General features: G+C 44.2%; 1 protein-coding gene and 2 pseudogenes across 1 annotated transcript; all 3 read left to right on the top strand.

Moving 5' to 3' along the window:
- The first annotated feature begins 1,168 nt into the window (after positions 1–1,168).
- Positions 1,169–22,398, top strand: RHAG (Rh associated glycoprotein). The gene is made up of 10 exons (XM_066637080.1): positions 1,169–1,361; positions 4,712–4,895; positions 8,621–8,768; positions 13,311–13,458; positions 15,667–15,833; positions 17,093–17,230; positions 18,037–18,158; positions 19,750–19,823; positions 20,914–20,987; positions 22,200–22,398. Exons 1-10 carry the CDS (start codon positions 1,223–1,225, stop codon positions 22,254–22,256), a joined length of 1,251 nt encoding a protein of 416 aa, XP_066493177.1. The 5' UTR covers positions 1,169–1,222; the 3' UTR covers positions 22,257–22,398.
- Positions 8,337–8,456, top strand: LOC136638314 (5S ribosomal RNA; annotated as a pseudogene).
- LOC136637669 (5S ribosomal RNA) lies at positions 16,526–16,644 on the top strand (annotated as a pseudogene).
- Positions 22,399–27,615: the final 5,217 nt, after the last annotated feature.

The raw sequence follows: 27,615 nt of genomic DNA, 5'->3' as shown, positions 1-27,615 counted from the left end.
GGTGACCGCCCCGCGCTAGCCCAGCACCTGGCTGGTGCTGGGCTAGCACCGTCGGGAGCCTGGTGGTGAGGCTGGCAAACCTGCCTTACGGCACGTTTGCGACAGTGCTGTGCCGCTGAGCACAGGATTGGGCTCTTAGCTGATTAATAATGTGATCTTGATCTGTGGATTTGAGGCCTCTTGCCATCAACCAGAAAATAGTCATGTTACTGGCCTGGCCCGGGCTCTCCTGGCAGGCACTCAGCAACAAATACATGTGTACGCATACATGCATGTCTCCTGCATGCCTGGAAATAAAAAAAATAAAAGATGGACCAGGTAAAAACTGAAAATAAAGAATGAAAAGAAGAAATACAGTTTCTGTGTATATGCTTTTAACAATGACAGTAAATAGGACTTACTCCTGGGTAAGTCCAGGTAGGATTGCAACCTAGGTTTGTTAAAAATTTCCCTGCTCGATGTCACTTCCTGTCATGACATCACTTCCAGTGGGTCCCGACAAGATTCTTTTTCTAAAAAGTGGGTCCCGATGCTAAATGTGTGAGAACCACTGCTATACACATTTACCTGGGAGTAAGTCCCATTGAAGTCAGTGGAGCTTACTTCTGAGTAGACCTGAATTGCATTGTTACTTAAAGTCTGTATTTATGTTATTAATTTATAAAATTTTATTTTAAAGGCTGTAAGTATATTTAAATAAGGTAAAGCGAATATTTCATGTGGCATCTTAGGTGAAAGTTTTGTTTGCTCTACTTTTTACTGGTCAAAAGGTTTATTAATTTGCCTTATCTATGGAAACATGCAGCTGTGGATACAATACAGTGCTTTCATACTGAGGAGGGTCTATTAGAGCTTTGCACTTCAAATCATTTTAAGCTTGAATCCATTTTTGACTGCTGTTCTTTGTATTCAATAAAGTCTGGAATTATTAAAAAAATGATGCAGGAGAAAGAAGTTATAAGAAAATAATGTGCTATAAAACAATAAGGAGACCAATCACATTGTTCTATGGATTTCATTTCATACATAGAAGGAAAGTCTCTGAACAGGAACTAGACTTGAAGGTTGGGTTTCCCTCTTGAGACAGCCTGGACCCCAGACAAGGGTGCAGCTACTTTTTTGCATCGTCATCATGCTCAGCTGTGGGCAGCCCAGTTGAAGACACCAGCCTCGCTGCCCCTCATTATCACTTCTTTGCAGCTTACAGTCAGGACACCGGGGAATGACTTCTTCCTTCTCCACCAACATGAGGATCAAATTCCCTGTACTGGCTATTATTTTGGAGGTGGCCATTATTATTTTATTTGGAATATTTGTAAAATATGACTCAGAAGATAACAAGTATTTAAAGTTATACCCATGTGAGTACTCTCTCTCTCTCTCTCTCTCTCTCTCTCTCTCTCTCTCTGGTTTATGAAATTTGGTTCCTTTGGGTTGTTTTTTTTTTTTAAGATTTCTCATAGTGCAAAGTTAAACTTTTTGTTGATTAGCCATCATATTGTGCTGAAAGCCACAGGTCCACCTGCTAACATTTGAGAGGCTGCCATCATCTTTACCAATGTGTATGTTGCACACCATGAACTGGTAGCATGATGCACTGTCATCAAATGTGAACAGTTCCCACACAATTGCAGTGTCTAAGTAGCAGCTCAATACACAATCGTGGACTGTCAGCATTTTATGGGAAAGATGGGATTCTGCTCTTATAAAAGAAAAGACATTGGAAGTCTTGTCACTCGTTTGTTACCTCTTACTTGACTTCAAAAATCTTTGTTGTTCAGAGTGTACATCTGAATTTAGAAAAGATATATAGATAGTTCTCATTTACATTACTTTCTCCCTTCCCTGCCTGTTCAGATACAGGTCAGAGCTAGCTAAACAAAATAGCCAAGATATTTACAAAGAAGTATTTTATAACTTGTTGGCATTAATAAGGGACAATTTTTTTCTCTTGAAATTACCAAGTCAGCAACAGTGTTTTCTTTTGATACCTGGTACATGTATTCTCTCTAGCCAGGCATCTTCTAGGTATATTTGTGCAATTCCTCAGCCATCCTACATATGCTTACATAGGGTAGCCTTTACATAAGAGTTGTGTGTGTCCGTGTGTGTGTCTGTCCATCCCCTGGACTACAAACGCCACATATAATAGACCACACATCATACATTCATTAGTTTAGAATGTACTATCATACTCCTTGTTGTGAATTTTTTTTTTGCAGAAGACTAGCATGGCTACTTTTCCAGGGTGTCCTTGTATCTGTGTCTGTAGAAATGCTTTCTTTATTCTTCCCTTTTCGTGGGCTGAATTCCTCCCCTCTATGAGAAGTAGGACTGTAATTGCAACTCTTCATTGACCATTGGCCATCGCTGAATGCCAATTCTCTTTTGCAATAATTGGAGCAAAAGCAATTAAACAGATGCATGCAGCAACATGAATAGGAACTTGATTGTGGGCCTGTTCAACTTGGCACAAGAACACAGAAAGAATGGAACTGCCATATTCATTTAGTTACAACCCATCTGATTTCACTGCCCTGTGTAAATATCTATCAATTGCATCTATCATTTGTACGTTGTGGGCCTGAATCAAGGTGCTGTGATGCTTAGAATCAAAACTGAGTGCCTGCATGTGCAATGTGACCTGAGAGAGGGGTTCTTTTTAGTTATCAACAGTGCATTTGGTAACTGCAAAACATGATGAACTGGAGGGGAGCTGGAGGAGCTGTAGTATTTTACCATCAGCTTAGTTTTGATTCCAGTTGTACTCTTCCATGTGCTATTTTTAGTTGGAAAAGTGTTTCTTGAAAGCCAATCAATTTTTTCCTACACTAAAAATAGTGTTGGGGGATGCGACTGGGATCAAAACCAAAGTGGAGGTAAAGGAGTAAAGCTTCCTTACCCCTGCTGCATCCCACCATGTTTTGTGCCTCTAAAATGTTGATCGTATAAGCTGCTGAATTTTTTCTCCTCTCCTGGATCTTTAGAAGATAAATCTGAGTGGGTGGGGAGCAAATGAATTTTTTTCCTCTATAAGTTACATGTATGTAAATATCTGTGCATTGATGCAGTGGTACCACCTAGAACTTTCACAATGGAAAGAAGTTTCATGAACTGCAGTTGGTTGGATTCATTTTGGACTCCTGGTTTTACAGATTTATGTGACATAGCTTAATTACATACTCTCAGAATGAATAGATTTTTCACTGATTAAAGTGTAAGACCACACATGTTCTTCAGTATCACAAGCAGTATTCCTAGTGAAGTTCTAGTAATACTGAACTAGTTTAATAGACTGTAATCTGTTAAGGAATTAATCAATTTTTGATAGAAAACTTTAGAGAAAGGATTTAGCTATGGTTTTAGCAGTAAAGACATCTGAACTGAATAGCTTTGTCCTCTTTGCCTCATACATGCCCTGCTAACCCATACTTAACCCTGCTAATTGGGTAAGAGGCACTTTTTCAAGTGGGTGCTCCTTTTTTTAGCAGGGGGAGAGCAATTGGCCCACCTCACCCCAGCAGTGTCTGTTCTAGTGGCTGTCTGCTGGTGTTGCATCTTTTTAGATTGTGAGCACTTTTGGGACAGGGAGCCATTAGTTATTTGATTTTTCTCTGTAAACTGCTTTGTGAACTTTTCGTTGAAAAGCAGTATATAAATAATAATAATAATAATAATAATAATAATAATAATACATGCTGCAGCAGTAGCTGGTACAGTGCAACCCTAAATTTTTTTTGCCACAAACAGGAAGGAAAATATCAGGCTCTTTGTGCGGTTTTTTTTTTTTTTTAGATCACATTAATTGGTAATGTGTAGGATTTTGGTTACTGGTAGGATTTTAAAAATACAAGCAACTAATATGTTTGAATTATGTCTGTTAGGGCACAATTCTAAGTGTGCCTTAGGCCGAAGCACATCCCTTGCCCAGGAGGGTTGCAAACATGCTGTAAAGCATCTCATATTTTTGCCTCCTCTAGATTTGGTTGGGCCGGGGCAGGGACGTGCGCCAACTTGCAGAGGCTGAATTCAGCCTCCGTGCCAACTCTGACAGGGCGTGTTGCATCGGCCAAGCTCGGCCGACACAAGGGTCTGGGGTAGGCAGGGGCGGTGGCAGGAGGGTGACGTTCTGGGGCAGAGGGAGAACGGGCAGAGGGCGGTCCCGGGGGCAGGAGGGTGGGGAGCGGGAGGTAGGGCTGGAACCCGGCAGTTATGCCAGATCCCAACCCCGTTCCCTGAACAGCACGGAGTGGCTACAAACCGCTCCGCCCTCCTCTGACTTATGCCACCTCTGGAGGTGGCACTAGTCCAAGGAGGCCCATTGGGGTTGCGGTGGCTTACCCGGGGATAAGGGGAAGAGTTTCCCCTTACCTCCGGCTGAGCCACTTTGGACCCCTATCTTACGCTGGATACAGTGCAGGCCTCCTGGCCTGCCTGTTTCAGTGCAAGACAGGATTGCACTGTTAATTTGCTTTGCATTGTCTACACAGAAATATGTATACACCATCCTGATTATTTGTTATTGTTTCCATGGTTGAGAATGCTTTCAGTTGTCAGAAATGGTTGACTGTACCTTTTCGAAATTTGTTTTATGAAAAAAACATTGGGTCCTTCATGAAAGGTAATTAGACACAAGTGGAAAGCACTAACTTCTTAAAAGATTCAGCCAGCCATAAGCACAAAACAATTGTTTCATTTTTTCCTTCCACAGTGTTTCAGGATACTCATGTGATGATATTTGTTGGGTTTGGTTTCCTGATGACCTTCCTGAAGAAATATGGCTACAGCAGTGTTGGTCTGAACATGCTTATTGCTGCCTTGGGTCTCCAGTGGGGCACCCTGCTACAAGGATTTTGGCATATGAAATCAAATGAAATCAGCATTAATGTTACAAGGTACAGTAGCTTCCTGACAAGTACCCATCCTTTTACAGGTGCAGGATCAGGCCCATCTAGTCCAGCTTCCTGGATCTCACAGTGGCCCACCAGATGCCTCAGGGAGCACACAAGACAACAAGATGGCTTGTAACCTGTGATGGACTTTTCCTCCATAAATCTGTCCAATTCCCTTTTAAAGGCATCTAGGCCAGAAGCCATAACCACATCCTGTAGCAAGGAGTTCCACATATTAATTACTTTCTGGGTAAAGAAATATTTTCTCTTGCTTGTTCTAACTCTCCTGACACTCTGTTTTAGTGGGTGTCCCCTAGTTCTGGGGTTGTGTGAGGGGAAAAAATAACTTTCTTTATCTATCCATTCCATGCATAATTTTAAACATGTAAGGCCCAAATTCTAACCAATTTTCCAACACTGGCATAGCTGTGCCATTAGGACATGTGCTGCATCCTGCAGTTGGGGGGCACTCACAGAGGCCTCCTCAAAGTAAGGGAATGTTTGTTTCCTTATCTCGGAACTGCATTGCCCTTATGTCGGTGCTGGAAAGTGGATTAGGATTGCACCCTAAATCGTATATGTCCCTCCTCTGGCACCCTATACTAGCCTGAAAAAACTAGACTTTTTGATGCCCTGCACTTATTGCTGGCATCAGGTTGTAGACGGCAAAGCGCTACACTGAGCTGTTTCAGATTACTGATTATGGCAACAGTAATGGCGCCACTGGTAATGACTTATGGATGTACTGTGTCTGACTGGTATGGGGAGGAGGGGAATTCAAGAGGTTGCCTGAGCTTGGTGGATTCTCTGACAGATCTGGGTTCTCTTCCAGTGCCTGACTTGGTCAACCACTGATGCCTCTTCTGCTTGCATTGTCCCCTCCCTGCTTGGTTTTGCTTAACATCAAAACGATGAGTTCTGAAGAATGCAAAAGCTTTTGCTGTGACATTTCAGCTTGCCCCAATTAAAACATCTCTTTGATATTTGGAGCCAGTTGTTGCAGGAGATCCAAGTATCTTTCCACAAGGTGGTGCTGTTTCCAATGAGTCATGGTGTGGTGAATTCAGTATCTTGCCATTTTTTCCACATAGTAGCTTCCTGTGCTATAATAAATGCCACACACCTGCCAGACAGTGTAGTTCATGAAATCAGCAGTGACCAGTGATTGACTACAGTCACCCATGATTTACAGTCCAATGTAAACACTAAAGTAGATCAACTACTATCCCCACAGTCTTGCTGGCCAGATGAGAAGTCTTTCTTTTGGGGAAATTTCATGACTGGCTGCACCTTCCTTGGTCAGCAGATTTCAACCTGTAAACAAGATGCATCCTGGGAGCTTCCTGACTTGGAAGTAAACAAAGTTGTTTCTGAACACCCCCCTCCTTCACATCATGACTCCCGATTCCACCCTCAGAAGGAGCGGCAAGCAGAGCAGCATGCTATGGACTGACCAGTAGGGAAGAAGGGAGGGAGATGTCCAAGCTTGGCAAGGCAGGAGAGGACGGGCAACACGAGTAAGGGGCAGAAGCAGCAGGCAAGAGGGAAGGTCACCCACAGTAACTGGGAGGCTGACAACTCAATCCTTTGCAGTTCTACTCAGAAGTCTCATTGCTGTCCATGGTACTTCCTCCTAGGTAACAGTGGAGGAGGACAGGACTGCACATTCATACATTCACTCTCCCCTCACTCATCCAGACAGAGACAAGAAAAAAAGCATGTCACCCCATTTGGCCAATCGATTGCCCATCCCTACCAAGATGGGTAAGAGAGCCTGCTCCCCACATCCTGGCTGCCCCCTCCTTCTTCCAGTTCCTCCTCTCAGCTTCATACAGCCAGCCTGCCAGCCCCTCTCCCTTTCCCCTCAGCCCCCACTTCCTGGATAGAACCCACCCTTTACTCTCCTCCTCCCATGCCTGCTGCTCACACCGGTTTGGATACCAGCTTCCGGATTGTGCCATGTAATCTTTTGGGGCATGGAAATGGCAAAAAAAACAAAAAATAAGCAAGCAAGTGTACGGAGACGCACACACAGCAGGGAAGGCCAAACATTCAAGTTAAAAAACTTGAGCCTACAAGTCAAAACTCAGTTAAAAAAAAATACATGAGTCAAAAGTCACTTCTGTGTTCAAAGACACATGTAACTCAAGTGTGTACAGGTTGGTAAAAATGTGTGCTTTGGCGATTCAATTCCAAGTCATCCAAGTGTTGGCCCATCCCTGCTACTCTCCCACCTTTTTCTCCTCCTCTGTTACGTGCACTCTTCTCTTTGTAAGGATTTCTTCTTTCTCTTTTCTTGTACCTGGAAACCTGCTAACCTAGGGCCTAGCTGTCTACTGGATGAATCTATACAGGTTTACTCTGAAATAAGTCCAACTGTGTTGCATGGTCAAGTGTGCATAGCATTGAGCCTAAGGGCGCAATCCTAACCCACTTTCCAGCACTGACATAAGGGTATTGCAGCTCTGAGGTCAGGGAACAAACATTCCCTTACTTTGAGGAGGTCTCTGTGAGTGCCACCCAGTTGCAGGATGCAGCACACGTCCCATTGGCACCACTATGCCTGTACTGGGAAGTTGGTTAGGATTTGGGTGCAAGTGATCATTGTGTACATTCTATTGCATTTTCTTTCTGATTTTCCTTCCCAGTTATTGTATTCTTATCCTCACAATAAACACTATTTATTGTTTCATGTTTAACCTTGCTTTCATCGTTTCATGCCATTCCACTCAGGTGTGCCATGAGCCACTGCATTTGGCCCCTGCACCCACCATAGATTTGCCCCTTGTGCACATACTATACATATTTTAGAGCATACCCAGTAACATGTCCCTGAGATCTTTGGGAGAGGCCCTGTTACCTGTCCCATCTATTTTTGAGGCTCTTTTAGCAAGAAAGCAAGACAGGGCCTTTCCCATTGCAGTACTCTGTCTTTGGAATGTCCTGCCCCAGGAAATCTAGTTAGTGCCCTTCCTAGAGATATTCTGGTCCAGTTGAAGATCTGTTTATTCTGGGATGCCTTTGACCTGCTGGATGCCTGAATTCGTGTTCCTGATCCTGAAGCTTTTGTTTGCTTCTGGCTGGTCTGTATCCTCTGTTGTGTATAATCTTTGGATTTTTTGTTGTTTTTATTGCTATGTGGAGGTGATTGTGGTTCATTGTGATCCATCTTAAGTGCCCATACTGGAGTATAAAGGTGCAACAAAACCCCTGTTAAGTAGTGACTGTCTCTCCTCCTCTTCACCATTGCCAGTCAAAGGTATGAGGTAGAGGCAGAGGAACGATGATACCACATGAGGATGCAATGTCATATGTTGCTTGTGTTAGGAAAAGAGACACCAGGTGGCCATCTTTTTCATGCTTTTCCTAGCATCTAGTTAGGCCTCAGAATGGCTTGCATACAGTTGCCACGTGGTCTAACTTCCAGGCAGTGTACTGGCCCAAGACAGCAACAACTGTTACCCTGCACATGCCCGATCTCGTCTGATCTCAGAAGCTAAGCAGGGTCAGGCCTGGTTAGTACTTGGATGGGAGACCGCCTGGGAATACCGGGTGCTGTAGGCTTATACCATAGTCTTTCGAGACTGAAGGTTGCCAACTATAAAACTGGCCCAAGACTGGCTTTGCATCTGCTGTAGAGTAGTATGCCTTGATTCCCTTCTCTGGCTGCAACTGCATGACTCACACTTAACTGGATTTTGTTTTTGTTTTCCATCTCAAATTGAAAGGATGATAACTGCCGACTTCAGCACAGCTGCCGTCCTGATCTCCTTTGGAGCTGTCCTGGGGAAAACAAGTCCCGTCCAGATGCTCATTATGGCCATTTTGGAAATCACCATCTTTGCATGCAATGAACATCTTGTGGAAATACTAGAGGTAGGAATTTTCAGTGATGTCTGTATTAAGGAAGAAAAGCTGTTACCTTCTCTTTTATCCACATCCAAAGGCCATGTTCTAGGGCAGGGGTGTCAAACATAAGGCCCATGGGCCAAATGCGGCCCCCAGAAGCAATTTATCTCCCCCCCCCCGTTATAACTGAGTATTCCCAGCGTGACAACTGAGGTTTCTCGTGTCTTGAAAATATGAACAAGATTTGCACATTTTCTCTTCTGTCATCTGCAGCTAATGAGTTTCTATGTGAGAACAAATTGGTTCTTTCTGGTCATCATCTGCTTAATGACGTCACTTTCTGCTTAACAGTGTCACTTCTGGCCCTCAACCAGCACCATGAATGCTAACCAGCCCTCTGTAGGAAACAGGTTTGACACCTCGTTCTGGGAGAAATCTGTGTATCACTTTCAAAAACGCACACATTAAAATTGCCAATAAAACAGAAAAGATAAGTAAAACCAACAATATAGGTTAAATAAAAGTCAGGCAAAGGTGGAGCCTGGCATGTCTCCCTAGGAAGAAAATGCAGCACCACACTGAAAAGGCCCTGTCACTGGGAGCTGCCATCTTATATGACTGGCTGGCAGACTACAGACCAGCATTACCTTAAAACAGACCTTAATGCACAGGCTTCAGGCAGGTGCAGGTCATCCTTTAGATAGCCAGGACCTAAGTTGTAAAGGGCTGTAAAGGTCATAAGCAGCACTTTGCCTATGAGAGCTTTCTCCCAGGGCTAATAGCAGCTGCAGAGGGCAATGCTTTGGGCAAGGTGGTTGAGCGTGTGGTGGTGGCACCGCAGAATATCTAGACTCATTTCCAATCCAGTTTCTTACCAGGTTTTGGGACTGAAACTGCCTAACAGCCCAATCCTGAAACCAACAGTACACACATACCATTAGCTCTGGTGTCGTGAATGTAGCATGTTCGTGGCACCGGGGGAGGAGGGAGCACTGATGCTGGGCCAGCACCAGTAGGCGCTGCGCCTCAACGCCGGAGCGGCTGGCCGGTGTTTCCACAGCACTGGCTGGAGGTGAATGTTTTCAGGGCAGGGGAGGAGGCAGGGAGTGGTCGGAGGGAGGGAAGAATTGGGCCTACGAGAGGGTGAAGTTGGCGACAGCGCCTGCCATCTCATCCTGAGCCACCACCACCCCGCTGTGAGCCAGGCAGCCCGATATGGGCCTCCTCGACTCTGCACTTGCTCAAACATGGGTGCAGAGCCAAGGAAACCCATTACTGCCAGCTGCTGTCTGCCCAGGGGAAGAGAAAGAACACTCCCTTTCCCAAAGGAGACCTTGGTGGTAGCTGTGGCGTCCACAGGATCCAGCGGTAGCCCTTTTGGTGCCCCTGGAGCCCTGGGTCAGGACTGGGCTGCCCATCTCCCTGGTTGAGGGACTAAATGACAAACTGGACTGGGGTGTGCATTCACATTGGTTCTGCTGGACCTCTCAGCAATTTTCAGTACTGTTGACCATAGTGTCTTTCTTGTGAAATTGGAACCGGGTGACGCGATGTGATGCTGGTTCTGGTTCTGCTTCTATCTGGAGAAGAGGGTCCAGAAGGCAGCACTAGGAGCCTGTTACTTGGCCTGTGGAATAACAGAATTTGATCTTGTTCCCTATTTTGTATAACATCTACATCAAATTGCTGGGGGAAGTTCTGAAGTGCTGAGGTTTGGGCTGAGGAGTCTCCAGTATTCTGAGGAATCATTCAGCTCTGTCATATGATTCCAGACTGTCAGTGGAAGTCTGAATCAAGGATTGGGGAAGGAAAGAGAAACAAAAGAAAAGATAGAGAAATTGAACTGGGGGAACAGTCAAAGGCTGGAGCAGCCATTTTCAACCACTGTGCCATGGCAAACTGGTGTGCCACGAATGTTCTGCAGGTGTGATGAGGGAATTTGGGGGTCATTTATTAGTAGGGCCATTGGGGAATGTGAGCCCCCCACCAACAGCATGGTGTACCTTGTCAATTGTCAAAAAACTGGTGGAGTGCCTTGACAATTTTGGTACCTTGTCAGTGTGCCATGAGATGAAAAAGGTTGAAAATTACTGGGCTGGAGGAGAGCTCGGGCAGGAGAAGGCAGGTGGAAGGGAATGAGGTAACAAGATAGAAGAAGGCAAAGAGAGATAATGGGAAAGAAGCAGAGAAAGGGGATCAGAAGGCAAGGTCCGGAGAACAGAAGAATGGAACTGCTTGCATATCTGATAGGTCTAGGTACTGACTGACCAGGTGCTGACACCAGCCAGGGAGGATCTGACCAGGGGACCACCCTTTGTGATGGAGCACCCTCTAACGGCAGGCAATCCTGACCAGGGAGCAAGTCCCCATGTCCCTTGCCATCAGCTGGTTGTTTGCAACTTAAGGTTCTCCCACATCACCTGAAGTGCAGGAAAATACAGAATCTAAAACTGAAGGAAGAAGGCAAAAGAACCCTGAAGCAACCACAGGGCTTAGAGAATGATTCCCAGGTGCAATAAGCTGTGTACTATATGTGTGTTTACCATCCATGTATGTATGTGTGCATGTGTGTTTGTGTGTGTATGTGTATGTATGTGTGTTTACCATGTAGAAAAAATTCCACAGTCAGGGAATTAGAGGACAGGTCCTCTCCTGGATTGAGACCTGGTTGAAGACCAGGAAACAGAGAGTGGGTGTCAATGGGCAATTTTCACAATGGAGAGAGGTGAAAAGCAGTGTGCCCCAAGGATCTGTCCTGGGACCGGTGCTTTTCAACCTCTTCATAAATGAGACAGGGTTGAGCAGTGAGGTGGCAAAGTTTGCAGATGACACCAAACTTTTCTGAGTGGTGAAGACCAGAAGTGATTGTGAGAAGATCCAGAAGGATCTCTCCAGACTGGCAGAATGGACAGCAAAATGGCAGATGCGCTTCAATGTAAATAAGTGTAAAGTCATGCACATTGGGGCACATTGGGGCAAAAAATCAAAACTTCACATATAGGCTAATGAGTTCTGAGCTGTCTGTGACAGATCAGGAGAGAGATCTTGGGGTGGTGGTGGACAAGTCGATGAAAGTGTCGACCCAATGTGCGGCGGCAGTAAAGAAGGCCAATTCTATGCTTGGGTTCATTAGAAAAGGTATTGAGAACAAAAGAGCTAATATTATAATGCCGTTGTACAAATCTATGGTAAGGCCACACCTGGAGTATTGTGTCCAATTCTGGTCGCCACATCTCAAAAAGGATATAGTGGAAATGAAAAAGGTGCAAAAGAGAGCGACTAAGATGATTACTGGGCTGGGGCACCTTCCTTATGAGGAAAGGCTACGGCGTTTGGGCCTCTTCAGCCTAGAAAAGAGACGCCTGAGGGGGGACATGATTGAGACATACAAAATTATGCAGGGGATGGACAGAGTGGATAGAGAGACGCTCTTTACACTCTCACATAACACCAGAACCAGGGGACATCAGCTAAAATTGAGTGTTGGGAGAGTTAGGACAGACAAAAGAAAATATTTCTTTACTCAGCGTGTGGTTGGTCTGTGGAACTCCTTGCCGCAGGATGTGGTGACGGCATCTGGCCTGGATGCCTTTAAAAGGGGGTTGGACAAGTTTCTGAAGGAAAAATCCATTACGGGTTACAAGCCATGCTGTGTATGTGCCACCTCCTGATTTTAGAAATGGGCTGTGTCAGATGCAAGGGAGGGCACCAGGATGCAGGTCTCTTATTATCTGGTGTGCTCCCTGGGGCATTTGGTGGGGCCGCTGTGAGATACAGGAAGCTGGACTAGACTGGCCTATGGCCTGATCCAGTGGGGCTGTTCTTATGTTCATATGTTCTTATCCAACTGGGGCTCTGATTTTTGCTCATGAAATTATGTGGATATACTGGGAGCCTCTTGCCCCATCTGTTTGTTTATCCAGGCATTTATATCTTGCCTTTCTACCTTTAAAGAGACCCGCCCAAGGCAGCTTACAACATTTTAAGAAGTATAATACAGAACCCCTCTTTTTTTCCCAGGTTCTCCTAAGTTTAAAAAAGAAAAGTCTATAAAATGTAACATTACAAATAAACAGCTGCTCTGCAATCAAAAGGCACCAATCGGCTTTCACCGTTTACCCTTCAGTCATTATCCATAGGAGCACGGAGGAAACAGACCCTGCAGATCCCTTCTATAACCTGTACTGTAATCTTTCGTGACTTTGTTAACTGGTCTCGTTCTAAAAAAATAACCTTATTTATTAGGTTGCAAGTTTCATACATGCGCTGTTGTTTTTCTCCCTGAGACTGGCCGTCAGAGCCATTCTGGGTGCAATATGGAGGTATCTCCTTTGCATTGCTCTTGCCACCCAGGATAGCTCCCCCAGAGGGGGAGGGGCAGCTTACTTGGCATGTTGAGGTGCCCTGAAAAACTTAGCGCTGTGCCCCCCCTCCTGGGAACACCAATGCCCTGAGGTAGCCATTTTTACTGGTGGTTTGGTTTGGTGTTCCTGTTGGCAGTTCAGCACACTGTGTGCTCTGCATAATAATTCACAATTGACTCTCAAATTGAATTTTCTCATTTTGCAGGCCAAAGACATTGGAGCATCCATGACCATTCATGCTTTTGGAGCTTACTTTGGTCTAGCTGTAGCTCGAGTCCTGTATCGCCCAAGTTTGAAAAATGGGCATGTTAATGACAGTTCTGTCTATCAGTCAGACATATTTGCTATGATTGGTGAGTAAGAGGCTTGTTGTTCTAGTACAGATATTCAAGACACTATTTCTATGGAATAGTATCAACATCATCAAGGTGGCCAGACAAATCTGTGGTGTTTTTTTTCACAGTTAATATTATATGGATGGAGTATACTTTTCTGTATCACCAGTATTCTGCATTAATTATGTTAGGAGAAGTAGGTTATTAGACCTGTACAAAAGAACTGTAAGTTAAGCACTTTTTAATTCCCATTGATAGAAGATTGTTCTTAACTCAGTGAAACTTCAAAGTGTGTAACTTTGGCCATATGATTATCTAAGTGAGAAAGCAGCACATAATGTGGTGTCGCAGTGAGTTTCTTTCTGATTTGTTATTCCTTTACATTCGGATAATGTATATTTAATGTTAAAAGTATAGTTGATACGAGAAACAGCAATGGATAATTCACAGTTTTTAACATTTCTTTGAAAAGACAATTTTAGGAAATATTGAAAGGGGACAAAATTCCTTTAAAAGAGCTTTTATATTGATAGGTATAGTTTGTTCTCCATTGTCTCAGAATGCTGAGCTAAAGTAGCCATGGGAAGTGCAACTTTCCCAGGAGCTACTGCAACTTCAGTAGGCTTTTGAAGAAGTACATTGGGGCAGGAATGGAAACTCGAAACAGGTGACTCAAGTCTGAGTCGCAAAAACATGTTTTTTGCTGACTCGTGTACATTTGAGTCACTTGTGTCAATGACTTTGGCATGTTTTTTGCTGATTCGTGTACATTTGAGTCCCTTGCGTCAATGACTTCGGCACTGTCTCAAGTCTGGGGCCACTGACTCAGCACTGAGTCCCCATGCATGCAGTCTCTGTGTCTGGATGTGCTTGCTTACTTTTTTTGCGGTGTGAAAGGCCTCTTGGGGCCATCATTCAGACCAGGTGAGCTGCAGAAGAAGTTCCAGCCAGGAGGCAGGGAAGGGTTAATGTTTTGCATCCAGCAGGAGGCGGGGAGGTGGAAGCAGGCTCTCTTGTCCATCTCTGAAGGAACCAATGATCATTGGACGAAGGATGGGCGGACTGATTTTATTTCTTGAGGATGAGGTAGGGCAGAAGGAGGAGCTGAAGGGGGTTCTTATCTTAGAATTGGCTGGAGAAGCCCAGGGAGGGAGAAATAGGAGACAGGGAAGCAGGGGGGAGGTGTTCATAGTGATCACACTTTCCAACCTAATGGCTCCTGTGGGCTCTGTTGTTACTTGGGAGGAGGAAGCCGCATTGAATGACCAGTGCAAATGGAACCACTTCTGAGTAGAGCTGCAAAGGATTGGGTCATACTGGTAAGCCTCTATACCCCCATACTGGTAAACCTCCTCCCTCTTGCCACTTCTGTCCCCACTTTCATGCAGTTCGTCCCACCCCCTCCCACCTTGTTTACAGATGGAATGGGGACATCAGGGAAGTGGTTAAAGAGAACTCCAACACACAAATACAGCCCAGCAGCAGCTCCATTTTTTGCCACGACTGACTTTTTAATGGAAAAGATTCAGGACTCCAGTCTTTTAGAGTCACCAAAATTCTCTGGGCGACTCAGAAAATTCACCTGTTAGGACTTGTTTTCGAGTCATGGGAGGTGGAGACTCATGACTAGACTCAAGTCAAGCTGCGCTGGATTCGTCCATCCCTAATTTGGGGCAGGCTGTTTTGGCCTGACACACTTTTATGCAGCATACCAGGCATTGGAAAAAGGGTGGGAAGATAGGCTTCCCTGCTGTGACCTGCTTGTACAGAAGTGCTTCTTTACCTTACAGTCCGGTAACTGTAAAGAAAGGCTGAGAGGGTTGGGGATCATTGGGGAATAAGATAGAAGGGTAGGCTGGGTAGCTGGCAGATTTGAAGGTTGGTGACTTGTTGGATTGGCTTAGAAAATAAGCAGAGCTATTTTTAATTTGGGGGGGAAAGCAACTTTAATTATCTTCCAAGCCCCTCCAGCATAAGCTTGATGTCCATCTAACCTAGATTTGGAAGAAAAAAAAATCAGGAAATCTTCTTCAAACTTTGCACTTTTGAAGTCTTTTGAAGTCACTTCCCATCCAGTAGTTGAAATAGGAGACCACAGGTTCATAGAATATGTCTCCTAGATAATTTCATAGTATTAGTATTAATTTCATACTAATCGCATTTCATGTCCTTTAGAAAGCAACAGGAAAAGTTAATGCCATTCTGTGCTCTCTGATTTTTATACAGGCACCCTTTTTCTTTGGCTGTTTTGGCCCAGTTTTAACTCAGCAATTGCAGAAGAAGGAGAGGCCCAGAAAAGAGCTATCATCAACACATACTTCTCTTTGGCAGCTTGTACACTCACAGCATTCGCCACCTCTAGCCTGGTTGAAGAAAGAGGCAAACTCGACATGGTAAGCTTCACCTTCCTTGAGCTCCAGTTATTGACTGTTAACGACACTGGGCATTGATAAACTGAGTGGGGGTTCAGAGGAAGGCCACAAACATGATGAAGCATCTGGAAACCAAGTCCTATAAGGAATGGTTGAAAATGTTTGGTTTGTTTAGTCTTGGAGAAGACTATGGAGGAAATACGATAGTCATCTTCAAGTATCTGAAAGGCTGACACACAGAAGAAGGGGAGGATTTACTCATGAGGGCAGGACCAGAACTAATGGATCAAAATGGTAGGGAAGTTGATTTTGACTAGATATGAGGAAGAATTTCTTAACCGTAAGAGCTCTCTGGCATTGGAACAGTCTATCCTGTGCAGTTGTGAATCTACCCCTTTGGAGGTTTACAAGAAGTGGGAGGATGGCCACATGTGAAGGATGCTATAATCACCTGAACTGAGCGGGCGGGGGGGAAGGGTTGAATTAGAAGGTCCTTTCCAATTCTGTGGTTCAATCTCTGCATACCCATCAAACTTAACAGGAGCTCTTTGCGTAGGGGCAAATAGTTTCTCAGGAAAGTTTTAGCATCAAAGTTCTCATATCCAAGGGTATGACGTAAATGACATAAGTGAATTTAATTAATGTGAGACACAATAGGGACCCCTGTCCTCCACTGATGGGCTTCTCTGACTCATCTTGCTAGAGAAATAATGGATTGTTGAACTGTTACCCTGCACATGCCCGATCTTGTCTGATTTCGGAAGCTAAGCAGGGTCAGGCCTGGTTAGTACTTGGATGGGAGTCCACCTGGGAATACCAGGTGCTGTAGGCTTATACCACAGTCTTTTGAGACTGAAGGTTGCCAACCGATAATGGATTGTATTTCCACAACTGAACTGGAAACAGCATGACCTTAATTTCTGCGGAATTCCATATGAAATTTTTACACACTGGCTTATGTTGTCTCAATAGACAGCCCTATTCTGAATGTGGCATTATCAATTGCAGGTGAGGTAAACTGTTTCTAACCTTCTTCAGATACTTCCTCAGCTGTGGAATGTCCCAGGGTTCCCATCATGGCATTGCCAAACAAATGCAGAACACACAGGGAAAGAGAGGGTCAGGGCAGGCATCATCAGCATGGGGTGGGATTAGTGCATTTGTCCCTGGAGACTCCCAAGCCCCCCACAGGTTCTCTCTCCACAGGAGAGGGGAAATCAGAAAACGCCTTTAATTTTACAGGTATTGTCTCACATGTACATACTTTATGCCCAACACAGGTGCACATTCAAAATGCTACCTTAGCCGGAGGAGTTGCTGTGGGTTCCTGTGCTGACTTGAACATCTTGCCTTTTGCTGCTATGTTAATTGGTAGCATTGCTGGAATAATCTCAGTGGTTGGATTCAAATACTTAACTGTGAGTTATTGAAGGTTTTTGTTTGTTTTGACAGATCAGTTTTGTGAGTTAGTGCAAGTACATATATTTTAATTTCCCTGCATCCTCTGGGGCATTAGGAACTCTCACAACTAACAGTCGGAAAATAATGGAGTTGCACTCTTTTTTTAAAAAAAAAGTCTTTGACAAGATTTGTGGGACAGATTTCACTCATGTGTAAATTAGACTGATGAGCAGCTCAATCCTAAACTTCCCTAGTGCCCAGGATTCAGCAGCACAGAATTGGTGACCACTGCATCCAGTGAGGCCAGGGAAGCAACACCATGTCTCCTCGGGTAAGGGAACATGTTATTTTTAAAAAAAATGCTCATTGTTATATGAACATATTATAATATATTATTATTAGAGCATATTATGAGGGCATATCATTATACCCTGTTATTTTTGTTGTTTGTACGCTGTAGTTTTTGGTTGATTTTATTTTGATGTTATTTTGTTGTGAGTTTTAGTACCTCCCAGTTGAGAAGGGAAGGTGGGCATAAATATTTTTAAATAAATAAATAAATAAATAAATAAATAAATGTCCATAGTTTAAGTTAGGAAGGAAATGTCCTTGAGATCATTCATAAGCATCTGCCTGATCGCAAGCACACAGCCATGCCATTTCCATTTCATTTCCATAGTGGTGCCCTTTATACACTGTATGCAACATAGTCTTTTTCATAATGTAATAAAGACAGTACTAACAAGGAAAAGCAATCTTTGTTTTCTGCCTAGATAATCCATTTTTGCCACACCCTCTGACATAAATTTTCCCTCCTTTATAGCCATTTTTGGCCTCAAAGTTGAACATTCAAGACACCTGTGGAGTCCACAACCTGCATGGCTTACCTGGTGTTCTGGGGGGCATCGCAAGCATCATTGCAGCTGCAGCACAGGTTGATACAAAGTGAGTTTTAGGAAAGTTTTTCTTCAGCATAGAACAGTGGGCAGATTTTACGTGTTGATGCACAAATATCTTAATTGGGTTGTAATTCATGGTTTGAAAAGAGACAGAAACAATCCAGCCGTTCATGGATGGAAGACATTTTCCTTTAGATTTCCTTGTTGGTGTATCTCTTCATTTTACAGCCATTTTACAGCTAAGGTCTATCACACAGTAGTAACATCAGCAGCGCACACACAAACTGCACTCTAGCCCCATAATGGCACAACAGAACAGGAGCTGCTGTCATTCCAAACAGTTACCAGTGCGTCAGATATGAGGGTCCTGAGAAAAACTCCTATGGGAGGAAGCTTTCGGGGAAGAAGAAAGGTTGAGGATAGGTTGATTGGAGATGTAACAGAACTGCTTGCATTTTGTTCCATGGCCTTATCCCCCTAGCATAGAAATAATGATTTTTTAAAAATAATTATTTTATTATGACATTAAAAATAATGTATGCATTGTGATCCAATATATGCAAACAAAAAAGGCAAACTGGCATACAACACAATGCAGTGTCACCAGTTGTAAATCACATATCTAACTTCCATAGCCCCTGTGACTTTGTAACTTTCAGTTCATCCTTGAAGGGTGCAATCCTAACACCTTATGTCAGTGCTTTCCAGTACTGACATAAGGGCAATGCAGCTTTGAGGGAAGGGAACAAACATTCCCTGACTTTGAGGAGGCCTCCATGAGTGACACCCAACTGCAGAATGCAGCACACGTCCCATTGGCACCGCTGTGTCAGTGCTGGAAAGTACTGACATAAGGGGTTAGGATTGCGCTCAAAGAAAGGAATTTTGCAACTCACCATCACAAAATTACAAGTATTGTAGTAAAAAAAATGCTGAATTACAGGGAAAAACATAACTGTAAAATACTATGGCTAAGACTTCTGCACTTGCTGAGAACAGCACAGAATCTGACTGCCACTATGAGCCAAGAGAAATGCTTCCAGAATTTGCCAACAAAAGAGAAAGAATTGCATATTTGCTTTTGTTAGCTGACTGAGCTGCAGTTAATCCTTGAAGCAAAATCATGATAATATTTTGATGATGATGATGATGAATAAATTGTAGTCCACTGGTTCTCTTCACTTCCTTTTTGAACACGATTGGGCCTTTGACACACAATCACACAGGCCAGTGAGGTTGGAAGATTTCCAGTCATTGCCTCTTTCTCCACCAAGTACTTCTAGAGGAGATGCAGGAGAAGCTTGCAGAACCACCGTAGGCGCCCTTCATCCTTTAAGAACTCAGGACAGGGGTGTGAGTGTGTTCATGAGAAGACTGGGGAGAAGGCCACAAATTAATGGCTGCTAATTAATGGCCCTTGATTATTGAAACTCTCATAGTTATGGAAAACGGTACAGCTGTAGGAGGTGTTTGTCATCCATCATAAAATGCTTCATCTATTTTGTCACAAAATTCCCATATGCAGCTTCATGGAATTACTGCACTGCTCTATCTTGTGTGTACAAGATAATGCACCGAATAAATTCCATCTAGCAGAGGGGAAAGTGATGCAGTGTGTACTTTATTTCTTCTTACAGAATATCTACTGCAATGCAGGCTGCAGCTCTGGCTTGCTCCATTGGAATTGCTTTGGTAGGAGGAGCATTAACAGGTCAGTAAAGCCCCTAACAACATTGTCTTAGAAAAGTGCCTGTCTTCCCATACGTGCCTTTCTAGACTCCAGCCTTCAAACTGCTCTGGGTACCCTTGCCCCAAAAGTCATTACAGGAGCATCACCAGGAGCAGGGACTTTTCAGAGGCAGCACCAAACCTATGGAACACACTACCCATTGAGATCCAGTTGACCCCATTGTGCTTCCTTTCAGGAGATCTGATTTTCTTTATTCAGCTTTAGGAGTGGAGTGGAGTGACCTGGGGTTGGAGAAGTAGTAGAGTCAATAGGATCATCTTCCGTTTGGTTGTAAAAGAGCCTTCATACTTTTTAAATTTTATTTTATAGCTGTTTTATTCACTGTTCTGTTAGCCAGCTTGGGTTGCCACTGTTACAAGACAGGTGGGATATAAATGTTTTAACATAAATAAATAAAATAGAAATTACTGTTGAGAATAAATGTTATTTTTTAAGTGTTGATTAATGAAAGATGGACTTTGGGAGTTTGGGGAGCATTTATAAAAATTGAATTGTTTTCTTGGGGGGGGGGGAATACCTTTATAGGAGCTGTACTTAAAGGAACAGTATCTAATGCCTAATTAAATGCATTGCATCCCCCTGGAGGGCCATTGCAAATGGTCATGGAAATACACTGGTTCCTAATAAAAAATATGGTCATTTTTGGTTTCTTACCACAACTGGTGTTGGTATAATGCACATCATGGGGCTAATGCACTGAATTGTCATTTTTAAAATCAATGCATTCCTGAAGGCCTTCAGGAGGAATAAATGCATTTCAAGACACAATTACTAGAATTTTTTTAAGTGTCCTCTCAGCTTAAAAATTACTTTAAAGTGGAATTTAAATTGCATGTTCGGGGCTGGTTTAGATGTCCCGCCTCCCCGTGTGATTGTGCAGGAAGTGGCAAGAGACATGCACGTGCACACTCATTCTCATGCAATGGGCAATGGTATTGTCTGAAACATCCCAGAACCAATGGTTTCTACTCAGATATCCTGTCTTATTATTCTTATATAGAATCTGTCACAGATGGTTTGCCCACTGTTGTGTTTGTACTTCCCAATGCAGGATTAATTCTGAAGTTGCCTTTCTTGGGACAGCCACCTGATCAGACCTGCTATGATGACTCAGTGTATTGGGAGGTAGGAAACATCCGTCAATACATAATCATACATCAAAGAACACTAAACTCCCTTCCTTTTCATGATACCAGAGGCTGCAGCATAGCACAGTTACAGAGCAGTACTTGATGACAGCCAGGAACAACTTCTGTGCTGGTCCACAGTCAAGATGGGTGCACTTCAGGGCCAGATCATCCAAAAATCTACCTGTGGCAGCTGCCTCAGGCAGGGGGTACCACCATTCACATGATCAATGACCACCTTTGCCACTTGGATTCAAAAAAGAAGAACAGAATGGAGCAAAAGAGGAAGTGTGGAGGAGGGGATAGTGGTAGACTATAGCTCTAGTGGAAGTACTGTAAGCAGCACAATCCAGGCCTCTCCTCCATCTTCTATGCCCACTTCTGCCTTTCACATCCACAGAACAGAAATAGGAAGAGCAATGCCTGGCATCGCATTTGGCATGGCAGAACCAGAGGTTCTAAGGTTTATGTCAACCAGTGCAAAAGCTCACTGTGTCATCCCCCCATGATGACCCCCATCCTCCCATACCAGCTCATACAGAATAAATTAAAATATCATGCACAGCCTAAATGCAGTGGCACCACTAGGGCTGGTGTAACCCCCATTAACTTTCTTTCTTTATTTTAATATAGGCCATCCAACAAACCCATAACCAACAAAAAACCAATGGCCAACTTGATGGCACTCACACAATTGAATAAGAGTTCTAGTATTAGCTCTGATACATGGAAATGAGTGCTGACTCATACTACACCTTATTGGTTCCCTGCTATGTCATAATAACACCTTGTTGGCTCTCAGAACAATCGGTCTCATTAGTCAGTTGTGAGTTAAAGAAATCCACTTTTTCTATTTAAAGTCAGGTGTTTGTTTTTTTTCCTGGTTATTTGGCTATAACTTTTGACAGACTACAAATAGGGCAATGTGGTTTGTTTCATTGCATTCTGCATTAAATTACCCATCAAGTGATATAGAACATGATTATTCAAATATATCAAATTTTCCCAATTTTGGCCAGTAATGGTGTCACTCATCCTCCAGGCTGTCACATGGTACAGTCTGCACCCCCCCCCATATCCTTTAGTGATGCCACTGGGCAAGATAAAGGACAAGGTGGGCAAGAGTTGGTGTGTCACCTCAGGTGCCAGAAGGTTTGGGCAAGTGAAATGTCATTCATTCAAATAAACCTCTCATGTGGTTTACTTCTAGGTTCCCAATGAAGAGGTGCCACAAATAGACAATCCTCCTTCGTCGGATGATGATTGAAGACTCACGTTGATGCATAAAAGGAACTTTCTCCATTAGTTATTTTCTCAATGGAGCTTTCAATTTGATGAAATATTCTGATCATACATTATTTTTCTCACTATGTATATGTTAACTTACTCCACAATTTAAAAAAAACAAAACCAATAAAATGTTCTTGAATATTAAACATTTACAGAATCACTTTAGGACACAGTACACAGCCACCTTAATGTATATCCTTCCAATGTATCAGTAGCTTGGCGGCAAATTTCTTCTGTTTTAGCTTATTGGGAAGAAACATGCAGAGTCACCAGTGGCTTCAAAACCTGAACTGTAATCTGCTGGTCGATCTGATTTATTTACTCTGTTTCTACCCCGCCTTTCTCTCCGAAGCAACCCAAGGCAGCTTACAACAGTGTGGGGCAGGGGTGCCCAAACCCGGTCCCTGGGGTCACTTGCAACCCTCGAGGACTCCCAATTCAGCCCGTGGGGAGCCCCTAGTCTCCAGTGAGCCTCTGGCCCTCCGGATACTTGCTGGAGCCCGCACTGGCCTGACACAACTGTTCTCAGCGTGACGGCCATCAGTTCGACTTCTCGCGAGAGCTGTGGGACAAGGGCTTCTCCACTGCTTGTGGTTTCACATCTGTGATGCAGCAGTGGCAGCAAAGGAAAGGCCAGCCTTTGGACAAAAGGAGGAATGTGTTCACCCAGCGCATGATCAGGCTTTGGAATTTGTTGCCACCAAGTCTGCCAATAGTTTGGATTGCTTTAAAAGAGAATTAGTCAAATTAATGGAGTTGAGGTGTATCAATAACTTCTGGCCATGATGACCATGTGCTATCTCCAGTTCAGAAGCATTATGTCTCTGAATACCTGTTGCAGGAAAGCAGTAGTGGTAAAGAAGTATGTTGTGTCTCCTGCTAGCGAATTCACCCAGAGGTAGATGCGAGGCCACCAAGGGAAACAGAATGCTAGATTAACAGCCAAATCCTATCCACACTTTCCTGGGAGTAAGCCCCATTGACACTAATTGGACTTACTTCTGAGTAGATATGTATATGATTGGGCTGTGAGATAGGCCTTTGGCCTGATCCAGCAAGGTTGTTCTTATGTTTGTAACAGATTTAATTCATTTCTCTCCAGCACAACGTTATTAGTCAAGCTAAGGTAGGAAAGATGTATCTTATAATCTCAGCATTTCTGAGAATTCGTTTAATTAATAGAATTATGGCCCAATCCTAACTAAATAACCCCCAGTCAATGCAGCTGAGTCACCAGAGTGGGCACTACATCCTGCCGGGGGAGGGGGGCAGTCATAATGGTATCCTGTGTGTGTGTTAATGTTCAGGTCCAATCCTATCCAACTTTCCAGTGCTGAGATAGCCATACTAACAGCGTGCACTGCATCCTGCAGTGGGGGCAGGCACTGAGACCTTTGCAAGGTAAGGGAATATTTGTTCCCTTATCTCAGGGCTGCATAGCAGTCGTATCAATGATGGAGAGTTGGATAGGATTGGGCCCTCATTTCCTTACCAGGGGGTTAGTCTCCGTTAGCTCAATGAGTCACATTGGATCTGCGCTAGCTACTTTGCTAGCTTAAGTCCAAGGTAAGTAATGGAGAGGGAATGAAGGAAAAATGGGACATTTGTCCCCTTGCCCCAGGGTAAACAGCAGCAGCTGCTGTGGGTCAACTTGAGCCTGTGTCAGCTCAATTGCTTGTGAAAGTTCATGTTGACCTATGAAGGCAGGTCAGGGGTTTAGATTTGGTATCCACTGCTGCCGCTAATTCTACTCCCTGTAGCATCTGATCTGCCCTCCTCTCCGTCCTGTCACCACCCCATTCTGCCCATCGCCTCCCCTGTTCTCCCCACCCCTTATCCGTTCAACCACCTTTCCACCTCCCTCTAAACCAGCCATTTTCAACCACTGTGCCATGGCACACTGGTGTGCTGCGAATGGTTCCCAGGTGTGCCACGGGAATTTAGAAGAGGGTCATTTATCAATAGGACCATTGGGGGATGTGAGCCCCCATTGACAGCACAGTGTGCCTTATCAGTTGTCAAAAAGCTGATGGTGTGCCTTGACCATTTTCATGCCTTGCCAGTGTGCTGCGAGATGAAAAAGGTTGAAAATCACTGCTCTAAACCCTTGCACAGGCTTGCCTGCTCCAGGTGGTCTCCAGGGGTCCCCCAGCTCATGGGAGGCCTCTCCAGCTTCTCCCCCAGCAAGCTTGCAGCACACACTGGTAGAGGCTGCTTTGTAAACAAAAACATAAAGTAGCCTCTGCAGACGCAACACTAGTTATGCTGGGAGGGGGGGGGTGGCATAGAATTGGGCCATAGGTCTTCAATTCTGTATAAAGTCAGAAAATCACACAAATTGGGTTTTTAAAAAGGTGGAAGATGAATGCCAAAAATAGTGGACTGCAATGATAGCATCGGCTGGATGCTCTCTGATTTTTCAGTGAATAAGAGAGGACAATTTCAGTGAAAAGAGCTAGTGTGGAAGGGCTATTTGTGAATAGTCTTTCTGCAAGAACTTCGTCTTTCCCCTACCCACCTCTAAACCTGGTGACGGGAACATATGGGGGGCAGGGATTTGGAGTGGGGGAATGTGGGAGGAAGGCAACTGACCCTGTAAGAAATCCTTCCCACCTTCATGCATGCAAGAATTTGGGATAACATCTATGGGATTGCGTGTTCATGTGTCATACCTCACAGGAGCTTGACTCGGAGAGAAGAAAATCTGTGTATGTGTCGGGAGGATGGAATATCCTGTTCCAGAAGGAAACAGCAACCTTCTTAACTAGCATCCCAGCTATGATGTGATTGCAACTCTCAGAATCTTTCTTATTCAGAAAACACATTTGAGTGAGGAGCAATCTGGATTGGTGGTGTGGAGGGAAGGGGGGCTATAACCTTTCAACCTGCCATGGTACAGACTCAAATCACCTTTTACTGAAACTGATTCTATACATGGAAGAGGAAAATTATGGGTACAGTTTAGCACAGGGGATCTCCACTAGCCTATACTTCAAAATTGATTGAAAGTGGTGTTCCCTTTCCACTGATTTTTGAAAAAGTCTTTTTGAAAAAGTCAGGAGTTCAGGAGTCAGGAGTTCAGGCTGAAGTTAGCCCGTTATTGTACAACCAAATACTAGGCTTGTCTACTTGCAAGTAAGCCCCAGTTGCAAAAGATCTGCTTTTTCTCTGCTTACTCACCCAGTCAACACACACATCGACAAAGACAAGCAGACATTCTGACAGCAGCATGACTGCTCTGCAGAAAGAGACTAGCTGATGCCTCACTTTCTCTACCAGCAGCAGCAAGCTCAGCTCTCTGGGACCTGATGACTTCATGGGGATCCTGGCCCTTCTCTGCAACATTAAACGTGCTATATGTTCCTGTGGAGGGCAAGAACCACTTGGCTGCAGTGATACATGTGGTGCAGTTAAAGGGAAAGAAATGAAAAATAAATATGTGTGGCATCACAGTCACTCCTTGAACATACTATTTGTGAGGCCTATAAGTCCTGCCCCCAAATACCTCTCCACTCCAGAGCTACCAACCCTCTAGGACAGGGGTGCCCAAATCCTGGCCCTGGGGCCACTTGCGGCCCTCAAGGCCTCTCTATGTGGCCTTCAGGGAGCCCCTAGTCTCCAATGAGCCTCTGGCCCTCCAGAGATTTGTTGGAGACCACACTGGCCCAACGCAACTGCTCTCAGTGTGAGGGCAACTGTTTGGCCTCTTGAGTGAGCTGTGGGATGAGGGCTTCCTCCACTGCTTGTTGTTTCACGTCTGTGATGCAGTAGCAGCAGCAAAGGAAAGGCCAGCCTTGCTTTGTGCAAGACCTTTTATGGGCCTTGAGCTATTGCAAGACCTTCATTCTTTCATATAAATTCATCTTTAATATATTCATTTATGTAAATTTATTCAAATTTGAAATGTAAATTAATTTGGCCCCCGACACAGTGTCAGAGAGATGATGTGGCCCTCCTGCCAAAAACTTTGGACACCCCTGCTCTAGGACTATGGTAGAGCAAATGGCTCCAGCAGAGAGCCAGGTTACATAAAAATGCAGCCTGCCTTCCATCCCAATCCAAGAACTACTATGAGGAAAATTACATTAGATGCAAAGTCTATCTAGGGGACTGCATTGGAGAAGAGCTCAGGACATTCTGATGTACTTTCCCAAACTCTCATTAGCCGCAGTTCTCATGTTGGCAACCTTCAGTCTCGAAAGACTATGGACTCTGAATGGTCCTCTCCAGTGCGCAAAGCCTGGGTAAAGAAGGTATGATGGATAGGCTGTTACCCATGCAGTAAATCCCCCCTCTCCACGTCGCTGGAATGGTCCAATGGAAAGGCGGAAGCCAATACGGTTGGTTCCAGCGGCGTCGCAGGAGTTGCCAGAGCGTGACTGTGTATAGCCATGAACTGCCTCAGGGACTCCGGCTCCTGATTTTGCCTCGAGGTTGACTCCTGAAGCCTTTTCCACAACTGGATATAGCTACAAGGCAGTGGAGGTTTGAGGTCAGAGTTTCCTTCTCTTAGATGAGCTGCCTTCCTAGGCTAACCGGCTGTTTGGTCGCCACTTAGGACAAGTAGGGCCAAACTGAGGGCCTGTTCTTATCCCCAGCCCCCAGGGGATAAAGGAAAACAGTTGTTTAACAAAGAGAGAGAGAGAGAGAGAGAGAGAGGTAGCAGTAGGCTGACAATTCATTAATGATTCTCTCTTCAGGCAGCTTCAGCCCAAGACCCCTCCCTTGCCCTGAGCAGGTGAAAGAAAGATACTTTGCATTGGTGAAGGGAGAATGAAGTCTTTCTTAGCACCTTGAGAGAGACTGATTGTTGGATTGTCGTCTTAATGACTGTATCTTAACATCTCAAAGGTCAGTAAGGCTGTTTTTAAATCACCTGAGCAAAGAAACTTTGTTCTTTAAATTGCTTTGCTATAGTGTGTTTCTTGCCGCAGTTCATCTATGGGGGATTTTGCAATGCTGGTCTACCCAGAATGATTATGCAAAATTAATCTTGCAGCTAATCCTGAGGGTTGAACTTTCGGGGAGGAGCTGAGAGAGTTTAAACCTGTTTTGCAATGTTTTCATTTGAGAAAATTGACACCAGCCAAGCACTGGAGTGAAGGGTAAATCAATAAGAGTAGGTTTGAATAGTTGGAGAGAATACAAAAAGGGAGGCAGGGAAGTGGGGCAAAGTAGACTGGACTGTTGAAATTGTTTGCTAAATACTAATTCCTAGGTGGTGTCTAATGTAACTGAATGCCTGTTTTCAGCAGAGTGACGCTGTCCTGCATCAAGGCCGATTGCAACTTCCCTGTTCCTTCCTACGGACTACGGCTACTCCTTACTGAAAGAAA

Source organism: Tiliqua scincoides, chromosome 1 (assembly GCF_035046505.1).
Source record: "Tiliqua scincoides isolate rTilSci1 chromosome 1, rTilSci1.hap2, whole genome shotgun sequence".
Taxonomy (NCBI): domain Eukaryota; kingdom Metazoa; phylum Chordata; class Lepidosauria; order Squamata; family Scincidae; genus Tiliqua; species Tiliqua scincoides.
Note: the sequence above shows the minus strand (reverse complement) of the source record. Positions and strands in the feature narration are given on the sequence as shown.

What these genes read in the sequence shown, in the direction of transcription:
- RHAG (XM_066637080.1), top strand. Translation starts at nt 1,223, where the DNA reads ATGACTTCTTCCTTCTCCACCAACATGAGGATCAAATTCCCTGTACTG. An exon ending in ATCTTGTGGAAATACTAGAG is followed by an intron (nt 8,769 to 13,310) that starts GTAGGAATTTTC and finishes CTCATTTTGCAG; the next exon opens with GCCAAAGACATTGGAGCATC. An exon ending in ATGACTCAGTGTATTGGGAG is followed by an intron (nt 20,988 to 22,199) that starts GTAGGAAACATC and finishes GTTTACTTCTAG; the next exon opens with GTTCCCAATGAAGAGGTGCC.